Below are 24609 nucleotides of genomic sequence, written 5' to 3'. Positions count from 1 at the left end.
AACGGCAGCTGGCCTCACGGCAGCAGGCCCAGGACTTTGGAATGCAAGGTCAGTGAGGTCCCAGACATTTGTACTCCATTCCCTCTTAAAACAAAGAAAACTGCCGAGTTATGTATTCCAATAGACATCAGAATATCTGAGTGGCCATGGATATGAGGAAAAGAAAACATGCCCAGGGAACATGTTGTATTTTAACCCTCCTACCCCAAAATACAAAGAAATGACTAGGAAAAAAAAAAAACATACACAGGGTTAGCTGGACCAAACAGACTTCTGGAAACTGCTACAGGACGGCTGAGTAAGTATCTGGCTCCAAAGATGGGACTGTGACCCAGGCATGGGAACCTGGTGCTTCTGTTCTCCAAAGTCATCTTGCTAAGGGCCAGCACAGCCAGAGTGACATGCTCTAAGGGTGGAACTTTAGACACCAGCAGAAGTGGCTGGTTGCAAAGCCCTTTCTTGGCCCTCCTGAGCACTGGTCAGTGAGACAGCTGCCTTCCTCCACCACACCCCAGCATAAAACTATAGCTGCTGTTAAGAAAAATAAATGACAGTCTGGAAAAATTGCTGCCAAAACAAGTGTGGGCAAGGCAAGTGTAAATGGGTAGGGCAAAACAGAAAAAGAAAATTAAAAACCAAGGACTCTGCTTGCGTATTGTTTCAAAGTGCCAATGTTCTCATTCCACTTTTGAGAACCTACTTCAACTGAAAATCATAGAGTATATGCTTATGTTTATGCAAGAAAAGACCTCAGGGAACACCAGTCAGCAATCCATGCACAAAGGAAAACCTTACCACAAGATTGGCAAATTAATGTATATGTCTTAAATGAAAATAAATGATTCCCTGATTTATCTGACTTTCAATTCATCCACTGTCTGATAGAGTCAGATAAGGGAGCTTCTGCATATACTATTAATGTCTCCCCCACGGCCCCCAAACATACTGTAAAGCTTCATAAGGGTGGGAACTGTGTACGTTTTGCTCATATAAAGTAAGCGTATAATAAATACTACATTGATAAATGTTACAAAGAAGATTAAAGGACTAACTATGCTATACCACAAGGGCATCTAACCTACTCAGTAAGAATAGGAAAACTTTCCCCAAATAAGTGATGTTTGAGATGAAATCCAAAGTTAAACAGGGAACAGGAGACAGGTAGAGCAGCACTAGGGACACAACATTCCAGACATAAATATAGCAGGTGCAAAGGCCCTGTGGCAAGAAGAAATTGAAGGAAGGTAGGTGTAGCCTGAGTAGATGGAGGAATAAACCCAGGAATGGGGAGGATGTAACATGATCTGATTCACATTTTGAAATCGTTGCTCTGGCTACAGTAAGGAGAATAGTTTGGAATGGGGTTAGGAGTGGTCCATTAAGGCAGGGAAAACTGGAACAGGTTTGATTGGGGAAAATCATAAATTCAGTATTGAAAATTATGAACTCGAGATGCTTTGGGGACACTCAAGCAGAGATGTCACATAGGCAACTGGATGTAAGAGTCTGTGGATCCTCCCTTGTCCTCTAGTGAGTAAGAATGCACTGTTTACTACGTCTTGCATTTGATTTCTTGTTTCTTCATCCTTCGTTTTTGAGAATAAAACTCAAAATATATTTTCTTCAACATAATTTCTCCCTTATATTCATTAACAGCAATAACAGCTTTCTGTTGTTTAGTAAGACTCTGTCACAAACTTATTCTTCATTGCTATGGTCTGAATGTTTGTGTCCTCTCAACATTTGTATGTTGAAAAATCCTAACCCCCTGTCGATGGTATTAGGAGGTGGGACCTTTGGGAGGTGATTAGTTCATGAACATGGAGCCCTTATGAATGGGATTAGTGCCCTTGTACAAGAGACCACGGAGAACTGCCTTGTCCCTCCCACCAGGTGAGGACACAGCGAAGTCACCATCTAGGAATCGGAAAGCAAACCCTCACCAGACACCTAATCTGCTGGCACCTTGATCTTGGGCTTCCCAGCCTTCAGAACTGTGAGAAATAAATATCTGTTGTTTATAAACTACCTAGTCTATCGTATTTTGTTACAGCAGGCCACATGCACTAAACCATTATGTATTTATTCAGCACCTATTGTATTCCAATATCCTATCAAGACAGACCAAATCCTTGACTTCACGGAATTTACAAGCTCGTAGGAGAGTCAGACAATAAACAGATGGTAGCAGTCATGGGCTGAGAAAGAGGAATGAAAGGAGGGGTAGAGAACCTGCTGCAAGGAGTGTAGTCAGCCAACAGCTACATTTACATAATTGGAAGAATTATTGACACTTGCTGCTTCAGGAAGAAGGATTTGGATTTCAGGCTTACACAGTTTCCACGATGGTTACTGTGCTATCACAGAGGGGTCAGACCTTTCAATAGTTACTTGGTGCAAATAAAATTTATGACAACTGAGTTTTTCATACTTTCCTGGGTAGTGTGGAGAGAAGGTAAAGACAAGAGCCACAAATGCAGTGCTCCTTTGTGCTTTTGTCATCTCTTGAAATATATTTGAAAAATCATTCCTTCAGGAAGAAATGAAACTACAATTTTATTTTTTTACTGTTTATTTTTTCCTTTCTCTCAGGCCACACAGGGATGTAGGAACCATAATTTTAAAATCGTATTTAGCTCTGCTATAAATAAGGATTATTTTCTAGGAAGATATGGTAGCAAAGTGATGAAAATCACACCTGGTTCTAGACACTAGAGAGTATAATCTTGTAATATTTACATGGTTACCCAAATCTTTTGAAATTATAATTAATTCGCCTGCTCCCAAGGAACTTCCTGTGATTCGCTAACCTTAACCAGCAGTTCTAAGGAATAAACAAACTTCACACATTTCCTTGGGCTGTGTTCTCTCTCCTAGCACAAGCCAGGTCATCTAGGGGTGGGGGGAAGGGAGGATGCACAAGTCCAGAGCACAGGGTTTCATACAGTGGAAAGAATGTGGCCTTTTTGGTGCTGAAGTAAATAAGGAGGCCATTAGCCCGAGGTTGTCTCTGTACCATGAGCACTTGTGTAAGCAAACCAAAACTTCACTTGGAGGCATTGCTTGTAACTGACTAAAAAATAAAACTTACCCTTAGCCAATCACAAGCAGCCAACCAGCCAATCGGCTATAACTCGGGACCTCCCAGTGAACCACACCCAAATAAGGCAAATGCCTACCTGTAGCCAATCAAGTAACACACACACACACACACACATATATACATATATGTGTGTGTGTGTGTGTGTGTGTGTATATAATATATCCCTTTTTTTGAGACCATTCTCGCTCTGTCACCCAGGCTAGAGTACAATGGCATCATCATAGCTCACTGCAACCAAACTCTTGGGCTCAAGCAACCCTCCTGCTTCAGCCTTGCAAGTAGCTGGGACTATGGACTTGGAACACCACACCCAGCTAAGTTTTAATTTTTTTGTAGAGACAGGGTCTCCCTTTGGTGCTCAGGCTCAATCAAGTAACTTTTTTACTTTCACATTGAACTACAAAAGTTCACAGCCAGGCTGCTGCAGCCGAGCTCTCTGAACTGAACCTCTTCTGGTCCTGAATGTTGCCTGATTCACAAACTGTTCTTTGCTCAAATAAACTCTCTTGAATTTATTTTGTCTAAAGTTTTTCTTTTAATGTGGCCAGGCAAACCTGGATCCATATCCCAACTCTAAAGCCAGTTTGCAGTGAGAACTCACTTTTTTCATTTATACAATGGAGGTACAAATGCTCAGAAGGCTACTGAGAAGATTAGATGAGAGAAAGAACATACAGCACCTGGGGGCAGTGCATGGCACATTAAAAACAGCAACAACAGCACTCAATGAATGTGCCCTTTCTGAATTTTCTACACATTACTCCAAGCACAGAAACCATTAAGGAAGATTGCTAGACCCGCTTACATAAAATGCACTGGCCGAAAAACACCATAAAGAAAACCAATAGATGATTAACAAATCGGGAAAAAATACTGGCAACGTATAAAACAGGCTGGAGTTTAGTATCCTTAATGTATAATAAACGTCCATAAATCAATAAGAAAAAAATCAACTCTCCAAAAGACAGTGGACACAAACAGGTAATTCTCTCTCTCTCTCTCTCTCTCTCTCTCTCTCTCACACACACACACACACACACACACACATACTCACACATGAATGGCCAACAAACATATGAAAAATTATTTAACCTCCTAAATAATAAAAGGACTTTAAGTTAAATAACTTTAAATTAAAGAGATATCAGGTGTTGTCTAAGAAACTAGCAATTTTTAAAAGTTACTATGTAAAATAGAGGGTCATGAAACCAACAACTTCATTTACTGCTATGAGATAGAAACTGGCCCCTTTCTGGAGTGTATGTATGTATTGCTTGGCTACACTTATCAAAAGCCCTAAAAATATGCATACTCTTTGACCCAGAAAATTCACTTCTGCAACTTTATTCTTGGAAAACAATCTTGGATGTAGGTAAAGTTATCTACAATAATGTTTTCATTTACAAGTGGAAATAAAACTTCCTTCTGTCCTCATTGCTGGCCAGTAAGCACCTGAGGACTTGTGATTCTCTTGCCTTCTGCCAGGAACTCTCTCCCCTCAGATACCTGCATGGCCCTTTCACTCATGGATTCAGATCTCTGCTCAAAAGTCATCTTATCCATGAGTCCTTCTTACCCATCCGATATAATAGCAACCCATGTGTCCACTGGTGCACATGTGCGCTCACACACATGTACACATACCCCCAACTCCTTACTTGGCTTTATTCCTCTGTACACCTACTGGCATCAAACACATTACGTATTTCCATTTCCATGTGTTTATTGTCTGTCTACCTCAACTAGAATGGCAGCTCCATCAAGGTAAGGATTTTTTTTTCCTTTTCTTTTTTTATTTCAGCATATTATGGGGGTACAAACATTAAGGTTACATGCATTGCCCCTGTCCCTTCCTCCCCCCTAAGGGTAAGGATTTTGGTCTGTTTTGTTCACTGTGCATCCCCAGAGCCTAAAACAATGCCTGGCACATAGTAGACAGTCAAATATTTGCTGAATGCATCTCCAGGTATTACTTTTGTAACTTAAAAAAAAATTTTCCCTTCTTTCTCTTTCCCTTCTTTCCCCCTCTGGTATAAGGGGGAAACAATAGCAACAAAACCCATTCATGACCATAACTAACATTTCTTCCTCTGCTTTTTTCAAGCCCTTCAAAGACTTTGCTCTGAGCAGAATGGCTGGTACTAACAGCTACTTGGTTTTAAAGGGCAAGGATAAGAGCAGAAAACGCCTACATCCTACATCTTTCTCTCTGAAATGGTACTAATAGGGGATTCTAACAAGTTACAATTCAATAAACATTTATTAACACTCATATTATAACCTAGAACTGTGACAACTACAAACTAACTACATTAAAAAAAAAAACAACAACATTTTTCTTCAATAGACATGAACTTAGAATCTTGGAAGGAAGGCAGTTATTTTGTTTTACATAATTATTTATTTTTTTCTTATTAAAAAGCAGTACCTATTCATACTAGAAAATGTTTTAAATACAGATAATCAAGAAAAACATGATTACAAAGCCACTACCCTTCCAAATGGTGTCCATATGCACATGTATGAACACTTCAGAAAAATGGGTTCATATTGTACATTTTTACTATTCTAATGCTGTATGATTACCCTTGAATACATAGTTGGCCCTCTATATAGGTGGGTTCTACATCTGTGGATTCAACCAACTATAGATTGAAAATAATTTGGAATGAAAAAAAGGATGGTTGCATCTATACTGAGCATGTGCAGGCTTTTTTGTCTTATCTTTATTCCCTAAACAATACAACATAACAACTATTTACGTGGCATTTACGTTGCATTAAGTTTTTATTTTATTTATTTATTTATTTTGAGACAGAGTCTTGCTCTGTTGCCTGGGCTAGAGTGCCATGACATCAGCCTAGTTCGCAGCAACTTCAAACTCTTAGGCTCCAGTGATCCTCCTGCCTCAGCCGCCCAAGTAGCTGAGACTACAGGCACATGCCATCATGCCAAGCTATTTTTTCTCTATTTTTAGTTGCCTGGCTAATTTTTTTCTACTTTTTAGTAGTGACAGGGTCATGCTCTTGCACAGGCTGGTCTCGAACTCCTGACCTCAAGCAATCTTCCCTTCTCTGCCTCCCAGAGTGCTAGAATTACAGGCATGAGCCACCATGTCCGGACTGCATTAGGTATTATAAGTAATCTAGAGATGATTTAAAGTATACAAGAAGACGTGCATAGGTCAGATGCAAATACTATGCCATTTTACATCAGGGACTTAAGCATCTGTGGATTTTAGTATCTGAGAGGGGTCCTGAAACCAATCCCCCACAGATACAAAGGGATAACTGTATTCTCATATTCACGCTGTTTTCATAATCTTCAGGATAAATTCCTTGAACTGGAACTGCTATTCAAAGATACACGTGTTAAAAGTTTATGACTGGGTACAAAAATCACCTTCCAGAGAGGCTAAACAGACCTGGAGTCTGTAATTAGCAGATCTAACACTGTCTGATTCTAGGATAGCCAGAGGCCTAAGCATGGGGGGGGGGGGGACGACGACAACGACACAAACTAGGGAAACACGACGGATGCACACTTTCTCCACCTCTAATTCATAGGGGTCCCTATGCCAGCATATCCTTCCATTGTCCTGCTGCCCGCAAAGGAGGCAAGATGGAATTAAATCCTGAGCTAGTTCTGACAGGATCTCAGGTCCCTGTGGTGCGTGGGCCTCAGGGAGCTGCTGAGCCATGAGTGTGAAAGAGTGTGTGAGTGTGTGTGTAGGGAGTGTGGCCTCACAGCAACTCCTAGCTGGACAGACTGCAGACTCAACCATCTCAAAGGACTATTTGTCGAGAGGCCTGGTTTGAAAATTGTGGTGACACATAATTTTGCCTAACTGATTTACAAACACAAACACTGCATCTTGTTTGAATCACGGGCTTGTTTTTTGTTTGCATGCACACTCTACCATCCCTAAAAGCCCTGATGAACAAAGCGTTTTTTACAGGAAGCTAACAAAAGTCTGTTGGCACGGATTATAAAACTGTTGTTATTGAGATGAAGGCTAATTAAATTAAATCACTTGTTTTTCAAATAGAGCATGCATTATTGAGAGAACATCTGCTCCCTGAAAACACTCCCCAGTTTATCTGTTCATGGGTGCTGGAAAGGCTCCCCAAGCTGAATTCTTGAACATTCTGTGTTACAGTGACCCCTAGTGGCCAAAAGACAGCTTCCAAACATGAACTAATGAGAGCAGGATACCAAGGTTCTGTGTTGACTGTTGGCGTTGCCTAAGTGGTAATACCGCATGATCGGAAAGTCAATATTTGCCTCACAGCTGCAAAGGACTTGTGCATATATTAACTCGCTAATTACAGAAGAGCCCTAGATTCCATTTCTTTGGTCTGGTGACTATGTTCCTCAGTCGTATTGCGACTTTTCTCCCTTATTCCTACTTCCCTTGGAACTTTCTCATTCACTCTGTACTCTTCCTCCTGACTCAGGGAAGATCATATTCCCTTGACAGAGTCCAGTCCTAATATTACTCGACCCCAAGAGCCCTGTGACAATACTGTTTCCCATAGAACACAATTTAGAGCAGGAGGCAGAAAACTACGGCCCATGGGCCAAGTCCCACCTGTGGCCTGTTTCTGAAAACAGCGTTTTATTGGCACACTGTCACATCCATTTACGTATTGTCTATGGCTGCTTTTGTGCAGAATAGCTGCAACAGAGACTGTGTAGCCCACAAAGCAAATAATATTTACTCCTGGCTCATTTGCTGCCATGATTTAGGATAAGGCAGCTTGGGTTCCAACCTACAGAACATACTAGCTGTAGTACTCAAGGCTTCACACATGAGGCATTGCCCCTGACTCCACACGAAGGCCCAAGCGACCACTGGGTTTCTGTAAAGTTCTATTTCTCAGGGCACTTTCCTCACTGGTATCATTTCTTCCCACCTCTCTAAACATGCAGAATCATCACTTCTTCCACTTCTTTTCATTCCCTGGTCCAAGATTCTCCACATGTAATCCAGTTCATGCTGAAATGGAAATCTTGTCATCTTCAGGAAGGTTCTAACAATCCCTGAGGGCCAGCTAGAGCCTCAGAGAAAGCAGTTGGCAGCTCCCAGCACTGCCATGTTTGAAAGGCCACCACTCTCCCTCCCCACCACATGGCCTGGCCTTTGCCCTGTGCAGTGCTCAGGCTGCCGCCCCACAGCCTCCACTGACAGGGCAGTCTCCCTCCACCGCCTACCCCTGTACCTCAGCTCACCCCCCAGGAGGACCAAGGCCAATTATGTCACTGAGTGAGCCTCAGGAGACAGACTGCAGGCACAGCACAGGATAAGAGAGGAGATGTGGGCATGAAAAAATACAGTCAACAAAGATAAAAAAAGAAAAAAATATATGGGTCTCCCAGGTTCTTGAAAAATAAGTGAAGCAGGAGAGAAGAGATGCATATCTTGTTTCTAGAAAAGGTGAGAAAGAAGGAAATCCATGTACAAACACCTTGCCAATACACAGCCCATGAATGGCTGCAAATCCAAGCTAATGGGCAACACATAATGCCTTGAGCTCGAGGCTGAAGAATCTTACATTTAAGACGTTGACTTAGCCTTGTGGAGAGGCCAGAAAGGGGCTTTGTGGACAGAGACAGCACCATGAGGTGTGGTCTATTAATAAAGCCCAAGTTCAGCCCACTCCTATGCCTAGGAGCTACAGGCATGACCTGCAGGTGCTAACCATGTCCAAGGTCAGGAAATCCCATCCTTTTGCCTTCCCTGGCCTCAGGGACACTTCTCCCCAAAACTGCCATAATCACCATGCCAACACCCCTCAGATTCTATTCAGTACTATGTCCTTGCAGCGGTTCTCAGTATGTTTCCTGAGGGACTTCTGAAAGTTGGTTTCATTATCCCTAAAAAGGGATTTCTACATATATATGTAAAGCAACTCTCTGGAGAGAAAACAACAGGGAAAAGTATCAAAAACATAAATTTGGGGGCTAACTTTCCTCTGTGAGCAAAGAGGATGTTTTATGAAACTACAAGTCACTCAAAATGAAATGATAGCCCATAAACAAATATCTGTTAGCCAGGCGTGGTGGCATGCACCTGTACTCCCAGCTACTCAGGTGGGAGGATGGCTTAAGGAGTTCAAGGCTGCAGTGAGCTACAATTGTGCTACTGCACTCTAGCCAGGGTGACAGAGTGAGACCCTGTCTCAAAGAAAATAAATAAATAAGTATTAAAATATAAAGCCTGCTGGCACAAGAGAGTTGTAAAGTTCACTATAGTACGTGTACCCAGGTTTCTCATTTTGTTCTGAATTTATCTCTAAAATAAATAAAATTTATGTCTAAAAATGAATAAATATTTTTTTAAAAAAATAAATATTAATACAGTCTGGACCCTAATTGGTTAACTGTTCATTTCTTTACAGACAGTGCTAATTTATAGGTTTTATCAAAGACATTTGTTATGGTTTCCCAGTAAAGATTCTTGATGGAAAATTAAGGGCTGGGGGCTTTTTTTTCATCTCAGAAATCTCTTGTCACAAAGGTATGGTGGCATAGAATTTTTAACTTAGAATGTGTCATCCTTGAATGCTTGAGAGTTCAAAATTTGGTCTCTTATTTATAATGTGCAAAAAGTGGCAAGTAGTTTACAAATTACTTTCCAGTGTTTTTATTTAAACATGTAGCCTGGCAATAAAGGAATTAGAGGACTGCATCTGAAGTCTTCAAAGAAATCACATCTGAGCACACTAGCCCGGGCAACAGAGTGAGACTCTGTCTCAAAAAAATAAAAAGAAAAAAAAAGAAAAAAGAAAGAAATCACATCTGAGTCTGTCCTTGCAACTGGTCCAGAATCCAGAAAAGAATGCCATGGTCTCGCTGTGCTTACCAGATGTCCGGTCAGATGAACAGGTCAAATGTTCTTTTAGGATTACATTTTGGAATTACAGGAAGCCTTCAGCAAAGGACTTCAGCATCTTCTGGAAAAATCAGTTCAGTGTTCAGTAATGGGTTGGCAACAGCAGTAGCTGCCAATGTAACGACAAGCTTGTGGCTACAAAACAGCGCTATCTGTGCCAACACAGAAAGTTCTAAGGGTGTCATCCAAGACTGGTGGCAACAACTGGTCTCCAGGCAAACATCTTGGGAGGAGAATGACTCCAGAAGGTCTCTAGGTAGAGCCAACATGTGACATGGCCAGAGATTGACAGACACAGCAGATATGGCCCCTTTGCAGTGTAAGAAATGTGTTGTCAGGTTCTGAGGCTCATTTGAGGGGAATCTTGGACTCTGTGCTCCAGGTTATAGGGCAGTCTAAATGAATTCTCTGTGACATATGCTATTCAGTGCCAATTTAGGAGCCCACCCTCCAGCCCCACCATTATAATCCTGCTCCATAGTAACCTCTGGGACTCCAAACTGTCTTCCTGCTATTCCCATTGTTTTTTCTTTTTATTTTTTTCTTTAAAATTTTGTTTTGGGCCAGGTGCCATGGCTTATGCCTATAATTTGTACTCTGGGAGGCCGAGGTGGGAGGATCACTTGAGTTCAGGAGTTTGAGACCAGCATGATCAAGACAGAGACCCCATTTTTACTAAAAATAGAAAAATTAGCTAGGCGTTATGGCATGCGCCTGTATTTCCAGCTACTCGGGAGGCTCAGTGAGACAAGAGGATCGCTTGTGCCCAGGAGTTTGAGGATGCAGTGAGCTATTATGATGACACTGCACTCTAGCCAGGGCAACAGAGCAAGACTCTGTCTCAAAAAATAATAATAGGCCAGGTTCCGTGGCTCACACCTGTAATCCTAGCACTCTCGGAGGCCAAGGTGGGTGGATCGCTCAAGGTCAGGAGTTGAAGACCAGTCTGAGCAAGAGTGAGACCCTGGTCTCTACTAAAAATAGAAATAAATTAATTGGCCAACTAAAAATATATAGAAAAAAATTAGCCGGGCATGGTGGCGCATGCCTGTAGTCCCAGTTACTGGGGAGGTCGAGGCAGAAGGATTGCTTGAGCCCAGGGGTTTGAGGTTGCTGTGAGCTAGGCTGACACCACAGCACTCTAGCCTAGGCAACAGAGTGAGACTCTGTCTCAAAATAATAATAATAAAATAAAAAAACAATAAAATTTTGTTCTGATGTAAAGTTTCCATTTAGAGTAGAGCCAAACCTCTGTTCTCTCTGCACCAGTACACAGTTACCCAGTAAAGCTGGACTTCAGTTCCCTAGTGACATAATCAGAAAACCAAGCCCAGCAGGAAACAGCAGCCACAGCAAACACAAACCCAGCCTGAGCACACATGAAAGAATGCTGGTTCTGGATCCTTCTGCTAGCCATCTGGTAACACCCCTTTGCCAAGGGCCCATGGTAACTGGAAATCTTGAGCTGTGCCAATAGTTACTAACCACGAGATTCACTAAAAATCCGGACATGGGGATCTTAAACAAGAAGTTCAACTGACCTGACATCATATGTATGAATATGAAATCACCTAGAGAAGTCCCGGAGAGAGAAGTGAAAAGGCCTCTAAGAAGTTTAGCTAAGAGTGGCCGGGTGCGGTGGCTCACGCCTGTAATTCTAGTACTTTGGGAGGCCAAGGAGGGAGGATAACTTGAGGCCAGGAGTTTGAGGTTGTAATGAGCTCTGTTGATGTCACTGCATGCTAGCCTGGGAAACAGAGCAAGACATTGTCTCCCCACCCCAAAAAACAACATCAAAAAAAGAAGTTTAGCTAGGGGCCTGAAAGTGGATGTGGGATGTGACCACGGATCTTCTGAGATGGGTGGAACCCAGCCTCATGCTGTCAAGTCCGAAGGACAACATGTCTAGTCGGTGTCAAGTTTTTACTCTCATAGGATCACTCCTACCAGGGAAATAATCTTGAGAATCTTTGACCAGTTCTACTAGTCATTAGTTACCTACTCCTCAAAAAAAGTCAATAAAAGTATGAAGAATTCTATCAACAGATGAATGAATAAACAAAATGTGGTTTATACATACAAATATTATTCAACCTTAACAAGGAATGAAATTCTGACATATGCCACAACATGGATGAAACTTGAAAATATTATGCCAAGTGAAATAAGTCAGATACCAAAGAACAAATATTGTATAATTCCACTTGCAGGAGGTACCTAGAATAGGTAGACACAGAAAGTAGAACAGTGGTTCTAGGGATTTGGTGGGGAGGGGAGAATGGGGAGATATCATTTAATGGGAAGGGAATTTCTTTTTTTTTTAATTTCAAAATATTGTGGGGGGTGGGAGGGCACAGTGGCTCATGTCTATAATCCCAGCACTCTAGGAGGCTGAGGTGGGAGGATCACTTGAGGTCAGGAGTTTGAGACCAGCCCGAGCAAGAATGAGACTTGCTCTCTACCAAAAATAGAAAAAACTAACTGGGCATGGTAGTGCATGCCTGTAGTCCCAGCTACTTGGGAGGCTGAGGCAGGAGGATCGCTTGAGCCCAAGAGTTTGAGGTTGCAGTGAGCTATGATCACACCACTGCACTTTAACCCAGGCAACAGAGTGCATACACACACACACACACACACACACACACACATACACACACACACACAGTACATCAAGAGAAAATGGTAGGAGATGCATGGTAACATAATAACTGGGGAATGTGAGTAATAGGTATGGGAGTTCTTTGTACTAGCCTAACTTTTCTATAAGTAGGAAATAATCTACAGTTGAATTATCTGGAGGGATTGCTCACAGTTACAGAACGAACTCCTTGTTCTACTCTTTGTTCCCTTCTCACTACTGCACTTGACTAGTTAAAAAAAAATTTACAAAAAATTTTAAAGCTGATATATCTCATTCCTAGTGATCTTATGATCTAAAACGAAGCCATATTAATATGGCATTATAAAATGTCTATCTCAATTAACTTTTTCTTTAAAACAGGGTATCTCTCTGTTTCCTAGGCTAGAGTACAGTGGTGTCATGATAGCTTACTGCAACTTTAAACTCCTGGGCTCAAGTGATCCTCCTGCCTCAGCCTCCCGAGTAGCTGGGACTACAGGTGCATGGCACCACACTTGGCTAATTTTTCTATTTTTTGTAGAGATAGGATCTCACTGTGTTGCTCCGGCTGGTCCTGAACTCCCCACCTTGGCCTCACAAAGTGCTAGGATTATAGGCATGAGCCATTGTGCCTGGCCTCAATTAATTTTAGTATTATATTAGTGACATCATTAACCAGGAAAATTGTATAGAGTTTTCTCTGATAATAAAATCATTGAATCTCAAGGTTAGAAGGGACCTAAGAGACCAAACAACTCAAACATCTGTGTTTCCCAGTGCAGCACCATAATAAATTAAATAATATCATGCTGGGCGAGGCAGCTCATGCCTGTAATCCCAGTGCTTTGGGAGGCCAAAGTGGGAAGATTGCTTGAGCCCAGGAGTTGGAGATTACAGAGAGTTATGACTATGCCAGTGTACTCCAGACTGGACAACAGAGTGAGACCCCATCTCTGGAAAAAAAAAAAAAAGAAATTAAATTATATGAAAAGCAAGGAGGGTGTGAACATGAGTCAAGCACAGAAAGGTTGCTATACCTTAGACTGCTGTTGATCTCCACCCAGCCCAGCTTCCATAACACATGAAGCAGAAGTCCACCAATGAATGTCTGCCACCTGAAAGGACAAGAGCCGATATGAATTTCATAGAGTGTGAGGGTCTCAAATGCCATCCAGCCCCAGCAGACCTGCTGACTGACACAAATAGACACTTTCCACCAATTTTGCAACTCTTTTCTCCCACTCTTTCCCAATTATTCCATTTCTCAGACTTTTCCTTCTCAACCTCCACTGTCCCCTTGAGTCCAGCTGTCCAGTAAGTACTGACATTAATTCTCTTCCCTTCTTATTCTAGACTTTTCGTGAACAATCTCACCCACAGCCACTGCTTCTCCTGTGCCCTGGGGATTCCCACAGCCTTATTGTCACCCGGATACTGCCACAGTGACCTCCCACAGCTCCCGATTGTAACATGCCTAAAACATCACCTAGAAACTCCCTAAGTCCTATTATCCTACCATCCCTAATCCACCAAACCAGAAATCTAGACGGCATCTTAGCCCTTCCTCTGGCCTCCTCTCCCTCACCTACGTGCAAAATCCTATTGATTTTATTTACCCCATCACAGCCCCCAAATCCAAAGCCTCCCCTCCATCCCTCCTGCCCCTGCCTCAATTCAGGCGTCCCACACCTGGCCCACAGCATTAGTCCCCCAGCTGGTCCCCCTCACTCCAGGATCTCCTCCCCATCCATTCTCTACTTTGCAGTCGAAGGGTTTGTTCTAAATGCAGATTTAATAGTGCCACTGGCTTGTTTTCAAAATGGGTTCTGCCTGGTGCTGCAGGCAGCAGCCCTCGGCCCCTTCTCTGCCCACACACACTTGGGGTCATGAAGCTCCCGTGAGACACGCTGCCCTCAGCATGCGCAGTGCGGAGGTCAGCACAGGTCAACCTCTCCCCCTGCCACTGCAGGAAGCACATAAAAACGCCCAGTGAGTGAGAGGGACAGTCTCACTCTAATTGATTTTTTATTTTAGGTGAATCATTCATAAATTTCAAAACCGTAATTTTAGTTATGAATGACTTCAGATGCCTGGGAAGTGACTCCAACACACCCATGTGTTGTAATGCTACAGCTGAAAACCCCTGGCTGACAGGACAAAGTCACTTGTGTGTGACACACAAGCCCCCTGGGACTCGTACCCGCCCCCTCCAGGATCAGCTCCTGTCTGTGGGCCGTGGGCAGCCACCTCCTAGCTGTACTGAACAGTCCCCGGCCTCAGGAATGTGCCAGGCCATGTGATACTTCGAGAGTCTAGACGTGCTGTCCTCTTGCCCCAGAATGTCCTTTCCATGTCCTGGTGTGTTGGTGATCGCCTGCTCACCCTGTAAGACCCAACTTGCACGTCTCCTTTGTGAAGCTTCACTGACCCAGCCAAGCCGAACAGACCGAATGCGGGCTGTGCCTCAAACAGCTTAGTCTAGAGCAGTGGTTCTCAATCAGGCAATTTTTCCCCAGGGGACATTTGGCAGTATCGAGAGAATTTTTGGTTGTCACAACTAGGGGTGGGAGGGGAAGCTATGCCACTGGAATCTACTGAGTAGAAGCCAGGGATGCAGCCCCCACAGCAAAGAAGCATCCAACTCAAAATGTCAATGCTGGAACGTCATTCTGAGGTTGACAAACCCTGGTCAAGTGGAAAGTAAGATAATTAACCAATAATTATAATAAAGTGTGATGAACCCTAATAGGAAAAGTGCCAGGTACTATAAGCCACCCTAGCAAGGTGACTAAGGTTGTAGAACAGGTAAGTCTCCCCAGAGAAAGTAAATTTGAGCAAAAACCTAAAGCACGTTGGAAGCAGAAGACCAAGAAGGGACAAAGGCACAGAGGTAAGAGAGACAATGGCTTGTGCAGAGCTTCTCAGAGCAGTTCAGCTGGTCTGGACCTTAGCATCAGAGCCTTTGAGAGGGGATGGCGAGAGCTGACACTGGAGACAAGGGGCTGATCCCCAAGGGCCCTGTCAATCACGCTAAGGAGCTGGGACTTCACACTGGGGACCCACCATTTTGAAAATATTAATAGCAAGCTCCACGAGGGCAGAGATCTTTGTTTTCTTCACTGATGTACCCAAGTATCTAGAACAGTATCAACAAATATTTGCAGACTAAGTTATGCTACCCTACTACACACCTCCTATGCACCAGGCATTGTCCTAGGCACTGGGGATGCTCCAGGGACAAAACGGACAAATCAAAATTCCTGCCTTTGCAGATCTTACACTCTATGGGAGAGGCACATCCAATCTGACTTTTGGATGAGAAAGGGGTAGACAACCAGGTGTACACAGCCCCTTCCCCACCTAAGTTCCCTAAGTCCCTCTACCTGAGAGACATGAAAGGACAATCAGGGCCATAAAACACCTGCTAGTCACTAAAAGAGAAAACAATAGCCCAGCTTTATTGACTAAAATATGCATCATCACAGACAATATTTTAAAACTTTTGCTATAAATATTAGAGAGGAACTTGACAAAGAATTCTAAAGATCACCTGAAATAATTTATTGGTGATAATATAAAGAATCGTTTTTTAAAGGAGAAGAATGAGATATGACTTGCTTTACTACATAGGTAAATAGCATAATAATTGAAACAACTCAGCACTAGCCCCTTTCCATAAAAATTGACAAATAAGTACCCAATAAGAGACCCTAGGAAAATGACTTCAGACGGGTGCTCCTAACTTACAATGGGGTTGCGTACAGATAAGCCCATCATAAGTTGAAAATATTGTAAGTCAAAAATATACTTAGTACACCTAACATATCAAACATCATAGCTTGGCCTGGCCTACCTTAAATGTGCTCAGAACATTTACATCAGCGTGGCTGGCTGGGAGCTGCAGCTCACACTCCCTGCAGCAGCCCAGCATTGCAAGGGAGTGTCATATGGCATATTGCTAGCCCAGGAAAAGATCAAAATTCAAAATCGGAAGTACGGTTTCTACTGAATGCATATTGCTTTCGCATCATCATATGATCAAAAATCATAAGTCAAACCATCGTAAGTCAGGAATGCACATATGTGATATTAGGAACTCAAAGGCAAAAGAAAGGATTATACAATAAATGGGGCTAGTATAACTTAGTTAACTATTGAGGGAGGGACAATTTCCTCACATTGCACCATAGACTAAAATAAACTGACAATGATTAAAAACTGAATCAATCTTTAATATAAAATAGAAGTGAATATCTAAATGATCTTGTGATGGGGAAGAATACAGAGAAAAGCAATGAAAGCAGTCACAAAAGAAACAATATATTAGTACACATAAAAATAAAATAGTTAAATAATCAAAATAATTATAAACAAACTAAAAGGCAAAGAACAAATTACAAAAAATATTTTCAATAAACATGATGGACAAGTTGTTGGCATCCTTAAAATAGAAAGAATTCATTAAACTAATGAGAAAAATACTAAAACCTCAGTGAAAATAAGTCAATAAAAAGGCACAAATAGATAATTCACTTAAAAAAGGCATGAGTGGATAAGCATAAGAAAACTGTCCAACCTCAGGAATAATCTAAGAAATTATAAGACAAAAAAATATATCTTTTGTTCATGAAGTCAGTGAAATCAGAGAAGAAAAAGTAGTCACAGTGTAAGTACATTATAGAAATTTTCATATACAGGTTGGGTTGTAATATAAATTGGTAATAAAACATTTTGGTAAAATCATCTGTTAATATTCAAGAATACTAAAGAAGTTCACATAATTTAACCCAAATTTCTCATGTAGGAATGTATCCCAAAGAAATAGTTGGAAATTTGGCAGATTTGAACACAAAAAAATGTCTGGTAACAGTGTTGTTTTTATACCTCCAAAATGGAACACAAGTTAAATGCCCATTAATAGGATGGCCAAATAATTTATAGTATGCTTATTTGATGAAAGAAACCTATGCAGTCATTAAAACTATTTCAAAGAACATTTAGTGTTATTGGTTGGACATTTCCTACAAATATGTATAAAGAGCATAAAAGATACTCACCCTTGGAATAACGTAGGGTAGGTAAATTTCAAGACAGACAGGACATACTGAAAAACAAACACCAGATTATTGGACACTTCAAATGGGCAAACAAATCACCTTCCAAATCATACTAAAGAGAATGAGCCTACTTTTCCCCAGGGCCACCAGAAGCTTGGCCCTCTTAGTTGGCGAGCAGAGTTGGCATCATAAGAAACCCAGGAAGCAGAGCATCTGGGTCCCTTGCTAGAGATAGATGCTCAAACACTCAGCATCCTCCCAAATCCCAGAAAATGTCATGTTGTAACCATAGCAACTGCGGAGAAAACTGGACAAGTCCCTGGATACAGATTGTTTTGTCAGGGTATCCACTTCAACTGCTGTCCAGATTACCTAAAAATCTAGTCCCTTCTTTGTTTCTCTTTGAGAAGCACTGTATCCTAGTCTTTCCATTGTTCTCGTTTAATTTTGAGATTTTTATTTCTTTTTTTGCATTAAAGGATTTTTTTCTAACTAATTCTGCAGAGATATCATAATTTTTGTGGTGGTTAGCATTTTAAGAATTTTTTAAAAAACTCAGTTAAGGTAAAATTGTATTTCTTTTTTTTTTTTTTTTTTTTTTGAGACAGAGTCTTGCTTTGTTGCCTAGGCTAGAGTGAGTGCCATGGCGTCAGCCTAGCTCACAGCAACCTCAATCTCCTGGCTCAAGCAATCCTTCTGCCTCAGCCTCCCAAGTAGCTGGGACTACAGGCATGCGCCACCATGCCCGGCTAATTTTTTTTATATATATATATTATTTGGCCAATTAATTTCTTTCTATTTATAGTAGAGACGGGGTCTCACTCTTGCTCAGGCTGGTTTCGAACTCCTGACCTCGAGCAATCCGCCCGCCTCGGCCTCCCAGAGAGCTAGGATTACAGGCGTGAGCCACCACGCCCGGCCTGTATTTCTCTTATGTCTTTTTTATTTTATTTTATTTTTTTTGAGACAGGGTCTCACTCTGTTGCCTCGGCTACAGTGCCATGGTATCAGCCTAGCTCACAGCAACCTCAAACTCCTGGGCTCAAGCAATCCTTCTTCCTCAGCCTCCCAAGTAGCTGGGACTACAAGTATGAGCCACCATGCCCAGCTAATTTTTTCTATATATATTTTTAGTTGTCCAGCTAATTTCTTTCTATTTTTAGTAGAGACAGGGTCCCGCTCTTGCTCAGGCTGGTCTCGAACTCCTGAACTCAAAGGATCCTTCCACCTCAGCCTCCCAGAGTGCTAGGATTACAGGCATGAGCCACTGCTGCACCTGGTGTCTCTTATGCCTTTTAATCAAATTTACAGTACTTTAAGAACGAAGGAATTATGTTCTGTCCTTCTGGGTATCTTTTTCCATTTTGTCCTATTATTGAACACTTTTAAGAATTTTTTAAAAGTCTACAATAGCTTTAGGCAAGGACTCAACTGATTCTTCACATGATCTAAAAGAATGGAGAGGACTGGTATTGAGCAAATTTACACAGCCACTTTTTCCCCAGGGATCAGCCCACACAGATTTCCCCTTGTTTGAGCTCCTAAATGCCACCATTAGGCTGATGGCCTGTGCTCTGTCCTATATTTATGGACAGAAGACCCCCTGAAGTCTATTTACTCACATAATTCAATATGCTCCTCCCTACTCTTCCTGAGATTTATATTCTAAAATAGAGAGAGGGACAGGAGTAAGTGAGCATCTGAGTCATGTCCCATAACACCCTTAACAAGCCTCATTATGATAACAGCTATTTATTTAGTTTATTGTGTGCTTAGTTTTGGTCTAGATATTGGGGAAGATCAAAGATCCTGAAGATTTTACCTCCCCTTGCTGAAGAACAAAGAAAAAAGAAATGTAGGACAAATATAAGCTAAGTCCCCAAAATGTCCCCTTTCAGCAATTCCTCACTTCACTGAGAAGTGTTGCTCAGAGCAAAATGCTGTTTGGCAGAACAGCAAGGCCCTAGCAGGGAGGTTCTCAAGGAAACACAAAGAGCAGGGGGAGCCTTTAAAAGGAGCGTAGCAAATTTCTCATGTTTATTATCCACTCATATCTCTTTAGACTCAGTGAATTGTCTATTTGTGCCTTTTACCCATTTATTTTCACTGAGGTTTAAGGATTCTTCCTATTAAATTAATGCATTGTTTTATATTTCAACGATGCTACTTGGTTGCAGTGGCTCATGCCTGTAATCCCAGCACTTTGAGAGGCTAATGTGGGAGGATCGTTTTAGGTCAGGAGTTCTAGACCAGCCTGGGCAACATAGTGATACCCTGTCTCCACAAAAAATTAAAAAAAAAAAAAATAGATGCCAACCACTTGTTCAGAATAGGAATGGACTTTGCCTGCAAGGCTGAAGGCTTAATTGCTGTGAGGAGAAGGACAGGTAGCTACCTGGGACCTGGTTACTGCTGGCACTTCCCACAGGACAGAGGAACATGCCATTTGGTGGCCAGCCCAGGCCACCAAAGCCAGAACTCAAGGGTGTGATGCTTTCTCCTCCCTCCCCACCTACAGCAGCTTTCCTTTGGTAGGGGCCGGCATGGTGGCTCACGCCTGTAATCCTAGCACTCTGGGAGGCCCAGGCTGGCGGATTGCTCGAGGTCAGGAGTTCGAAACCAGCCTGAGCAAGAGCGAGACCCTGTCTCTACTAAAAATAGAAAGAAATTAGTTGGGCAACTAAACATATACAGAAAAAATTAGCCGGGCATGGTGGCACATGCCTGTAGTCCCAGCTACTCGGGAGGCTGAGGCAGCAGGATTGCTTGAGCCCAGGAGTTTGAGGTTGCTGGGAGCTAGGCTGACACCAGGGCACTCACTCTAGCCTGGGCAACAGAGCGAGACTCTGTCTCAAAAAAAAAAAAAAAAATTAGCCAGGCATAGTGGTGTGAGTCCATAGCTACTTAGGAGGATCGCTTGAGCCCAGGAGTTTGAGGTTGCTGTCAGCTAGGCTGATACCATGGCACTCACCGGGGCAACAGAGTGAGACTCTGTCTCAAAAAAGAAAAAACAAAAAAATTTTCTTTCTAGTGGAGAGAGACATGGAAATAAAGAAACTAGCACATAGTCTTTGAAAAACTAGAAGAGAGAATCATCTACTGTAGATACAAAAAATCTTCACTAATTGCAAAGAAAATTACTTTGGCAGACAGACTAGATGCAGGAGGATATGCTTATGTCCACTGCACAGATTTCTTCCCATTTGGCTTCTACTTGGTCCAAGCCAACTCACACAGCCTTGGTTGTGGGAAGGAAGCTTCACTGTCCTGGTTGAGAAAATAAAACAATGGCCATAAAAGGTTTGAGCAAAAAAAAAAAAAAAAAAAAAAAAGTTTTGAACTTCTAAGAGTTACAAAATTCCTCACCAGAGCTTTGTTATGTTTAGCCACCTCTCATACCCACATCTGGCCCTCCCATCTCCTTTTCTCCACCCTGGAGCTCACATCCTCCTCCCTCTTTAGACAATCTCCTCTCGCTTCCCTTCTTTCCTGCCTTCTGCTGTTACTGTCCTATTCTCTCTCTTTAGCTCTGAAAATTCCCAACATCCCCAAGCCAAAGCATTCCAAACCACCTATGATTTCTATTATTCAGATTATATATTTCTAGGAACCTGAAAATTTGGTTTATCTAACACCTTGAGACATTATGCACATGGAAGGTATTTAGTCTTTATTAAATTAATTATTAAATGGTGTATGGTACCAATAAATAAAAAATTATGCTACAGGCTGAGTAGTGGCTGATGTCTGCAATCCTAGCACTCTGGGAGGCCGAGACAGGAGGATCACTTGAGCTCACAAGTTTGAAAGCAGCCTGAGCAAGCATGAGACCCCGTCTCTACAAAAAATAGAAAAAATGAGCCGGATGTAGTGATGCATGCCTGTAGTCCCAGCTACTCAAGAGGCTGACGCAGGAGGATCACTTGAATCCAGGAGTTTGAGGTTGCTGTAAGCTATGATGACACCATAGCACTCTACCCAAAGTGACAAAGTGAGACCTTGTCTCAAAAAAATAACAATAATCATAATGCTACAAATGCAAATGTACATGGGGGAATAAATTTCTATCTACTAATGCTGTTTGCCTGCTGGATATTTTCTTTCTTTTTTTTTTTTTTTTGTCTAACCAATGCCATAGCTTGTGGGCCTTCATGTCAGTCATGTTAATATGCCCTCTTCTAATAATTATATGTAAATAAAAGGATGGTTATTCTGTTTTTTTTTTTTTGAGACAGAGTCTCGCTTTCTTGCCTAGGCTAGAGTGAGTGCCGTGGCGTCAGCCTAGCTCACAGCAACCCCAAACTCCTGGGCTCAAGTGATCCTGCTGCCTCAGCCTCCCGAGTAGCTGGGACTACAGGCACGAGCCACCATGCCCGGCTGATTTTTATATTATATATATTAGTTGGCCAATTAATTTCTTTCTATTTTTTTATGGTAGAGACGGGGTCTCGCTCAGGCTGGTTTTGAACTCCTGACCTTGAGCAATCCGCCCGCCTCGGCCTCCCAGAGTGCTAGGATTACAGGCTTGAGTCACCGCGCCCGGCCGGTTATTCTGTTTTAAAGTACAATTTTATCAAGGTAGACATCAGGTTAGCTAGAAAAATTAGAATAGTTAAATTGAGAAATCCAGGATTTCACAAATTCACATATTCCTGAGTAGGAGCTACAACAAAATATCTTTTTTAATTTAGCTACCTGCCCCACGAGAAAAAACAAATCTGTTAAAAGCTAATAATTACTGTGTCACACCATAAACAAAAGATTGTTCTTTCTTTTCTTCCAGAGTGGCTACCACTTATGGATCATTTACCATGATGGTGGGCACTAGGCCAACCACCCTACAAGCATCATTTCCACCGACTCTCACAATAACTCTTTTAAGAGAACTCTCTATCTCCTCTGAGAGTTAAAAACTTAGGTTTAGAAAGGTTAAGGTCGCAAAGTAAGTGGAGCCAGGATATAAACCCATCGATGCCTCCCAGTAAGACAGCGTTTATGGATCTTCAAAGGCCCTCACTATAACTAAAAATCAACTGGAGGAGGGAAGGTTGGGAGCATCCTCTGAATATACTAAAGACAGCCACTCACTTTAAGAGAGAAGGGAGAAGGAAATGCTGTTTGTTGATGGTCCTTTTCCAGAGAGAGACAAGCAGCAAGAGGGAGTAGAGACCCCATGGTGGGCAAGGTGGTCGTGGGGCCCATATCACCAGTTTGACTTGGGCCAGCCCAGAGTCCAGGCCAGCAGGTGACTTCCCACCCAGGCCCACTGGGTCCCACATTTCCCTGCATGGTACCAAACCCAGGGCCAGTTTTCCTCTCCTAACAAAGCAAAAACCCAAATATGGCACCACTGCTTCTCTGCCTCCTCATGAGAAGGGTTCTACAACATCATTTTAAACTTAAAATTAAATTTACGTTTTATTTTAAAAAAATAATTCCATGAAAAACTCTTAAATATACTAGAAGTATTTGGGATGAAAACATAAAACATAGGTTTGGGAATCAGTGGTGTGAGGGGGAGATGGATTAATCTCTTGTGTTTAAAGGCTTCTGGAACATCGTGGGTTCTGGGGCAGGGGCGTGTTCAGGAAAGAAGGCAAGATGTGTCTGATTCCTTCTCTGACTCTTCATCCCCCAAAGACACAGGAACCAAGTGCTTTCTTTCCCTTAAAAGTAGTCCACACAGCTCAAACTTAAGTTCCCGGGAAATGGCCAGTCAAAAAATCCTGTTTCCCAGGAGGTGTAGACGGTGCTTTACAGGACGGAAAAGGGGGACAGAACAGTCCAATAAATGCTATTTCTACAAGCCGGCGTGGCGGATCCCACACGGAGTTGGCTTCCTCTCCATCACCCTCAGGAAAAAACATTAACAGATAAAAGCTGGAGGCTGCATTAGTTACAGAATGATGATCGGACGCAAATCTCCCACGTGCGATCGCCGCCTCCCGCGCCCGCCCCCCTCACCTTGTTCGTGAGGTACGAAGCCAGGTAGCAGGTACAAAAGGTGAGGCCGACCAGGGACCTCCTCACGCACATCTGTCAACTCGCCCCCTTCCCGGGGACAGGCAGCCCGAACCCCGCCGCTGGACGCCCCGCCCAGGGACCGCCACGTGGCTCCGAGCTCCGCCAATCAGCGCGGGGACCGCCCTCCCTAGTGCCTGCCTCCTTAAAGGGGCCGCACCCGCGAAGGCCGGGCAGCCTCGCCGTGGGAGGGTGGCACCAAGGCCAGCGTCTGCAAGAGACTACCGAAGTTGGCCAGGGCTGCGACCGCTGGTGGACAAAGGTCGGAAGATAGTCGTTATAAAAAAAATTTTTTTTAATAGAAAGTGGTAGAAAAGGGGGGGGAGCAGTTTACAAACTAGTTCACAACACCCCCATTACTGTTTAAAGACAAATGCCAACAGCTGTCTCTAAACCGTGGGACCAAACTGTGCTTTACTGAATTTTCGCAATTTTCTACATTGAGTCTGTGTTAGACACACAAAAAAAGCTAACGACAATAAATGTTATTTTAAAAGAAGAAAGGTTGAGGGGAAGGAACAAGAACCAGTATAGGCTGGGCGCTGTGGCTCACGCCTGTAATCCTAGCTCTTGGGAGGCCGAGGCGGGCGGATTGCTCAAGGTCAGGAGTTCAAAACCAGCCTGAGCAAGAGCGAGACCCCATCTCTACTATAAATAGAAAGAAATTAATTGGCCAACTGATATATATATATAAAAAATTAGCCGGGCATGGTGGCGCATGCCTGTAGTCCCAGCTACTCGGGAGGCTGAGGCAGGAGGATCGCTTGAGCCCAGGAGATTGAGGTTGCTGTGAGCTAGGCTGACGCCATGGCACTCACTCTAGCCTGGGCAACAAAGTGAGACTCTGTCTCAAAAAAAAAAAAGAACCAGTATAGTTTTTTTCTTTAAGAGGTCATTCCACTGTGTTGACATG

General features: G+C 42.6%; 1 protein-coding gene across 4 annotated transcripts in view; it reads right to left on the bottom strand.

The window, feature by feature from the left end:
• SLC35D4 (solute carrier family 35 member D4) overlaps positions 1-24221 on the bottom strand; it is a 111069-nt gene extending 86848 nt beyond the window's left edge. The window contains exons 1-3 of one of the 4 annotated variants that reach the window (XM_012746100.2): positions 23640-24220; positions 17676-17722; positions 13656-13733 (exon numbers count right to left, since the gene is read on the bottom strand). In XM_012746100.2, coding sequence (XP_012601554.1) covers positions 13656-13733; positions 17676-17722; positions 23640-23711 — 197 coding nt within the window. In that variant the 5' untranslated portion in view covers positions 23712-24220. Of the gene's footprint in view, positions 1-13655; positions 13734-17675; positions 17723-23639 lie in introns of all 4 variants that reach the window. The other 3 variants (XM_075993592.1, XM_012746101.3, XM_012746103.2) reach the window with 3 other exon arrangements.
• Positions 24222-24609: the final 388 nt, after the last annotated feature.

Source organism: Microcebus murinus, chromosome 17, assembly GCF_040939455.1.
Source record: "Microcebus murinus isolate Inina chromosome 17, M.murinus_Inina_mat1.0, whole genome shotgun sequence".
NCBI classification, from domain to species: domain Eukaryota; kingdom Metazoa; phylum Chordata; class Mammalia; order Primates; family Cheirogaleidae; genus Microcebus; species Microcebus murinus.
Note: the sequence above shows the minus strand (reverse complement) of the source record. Positions and strands in the feature narration are given on the sequence as shown.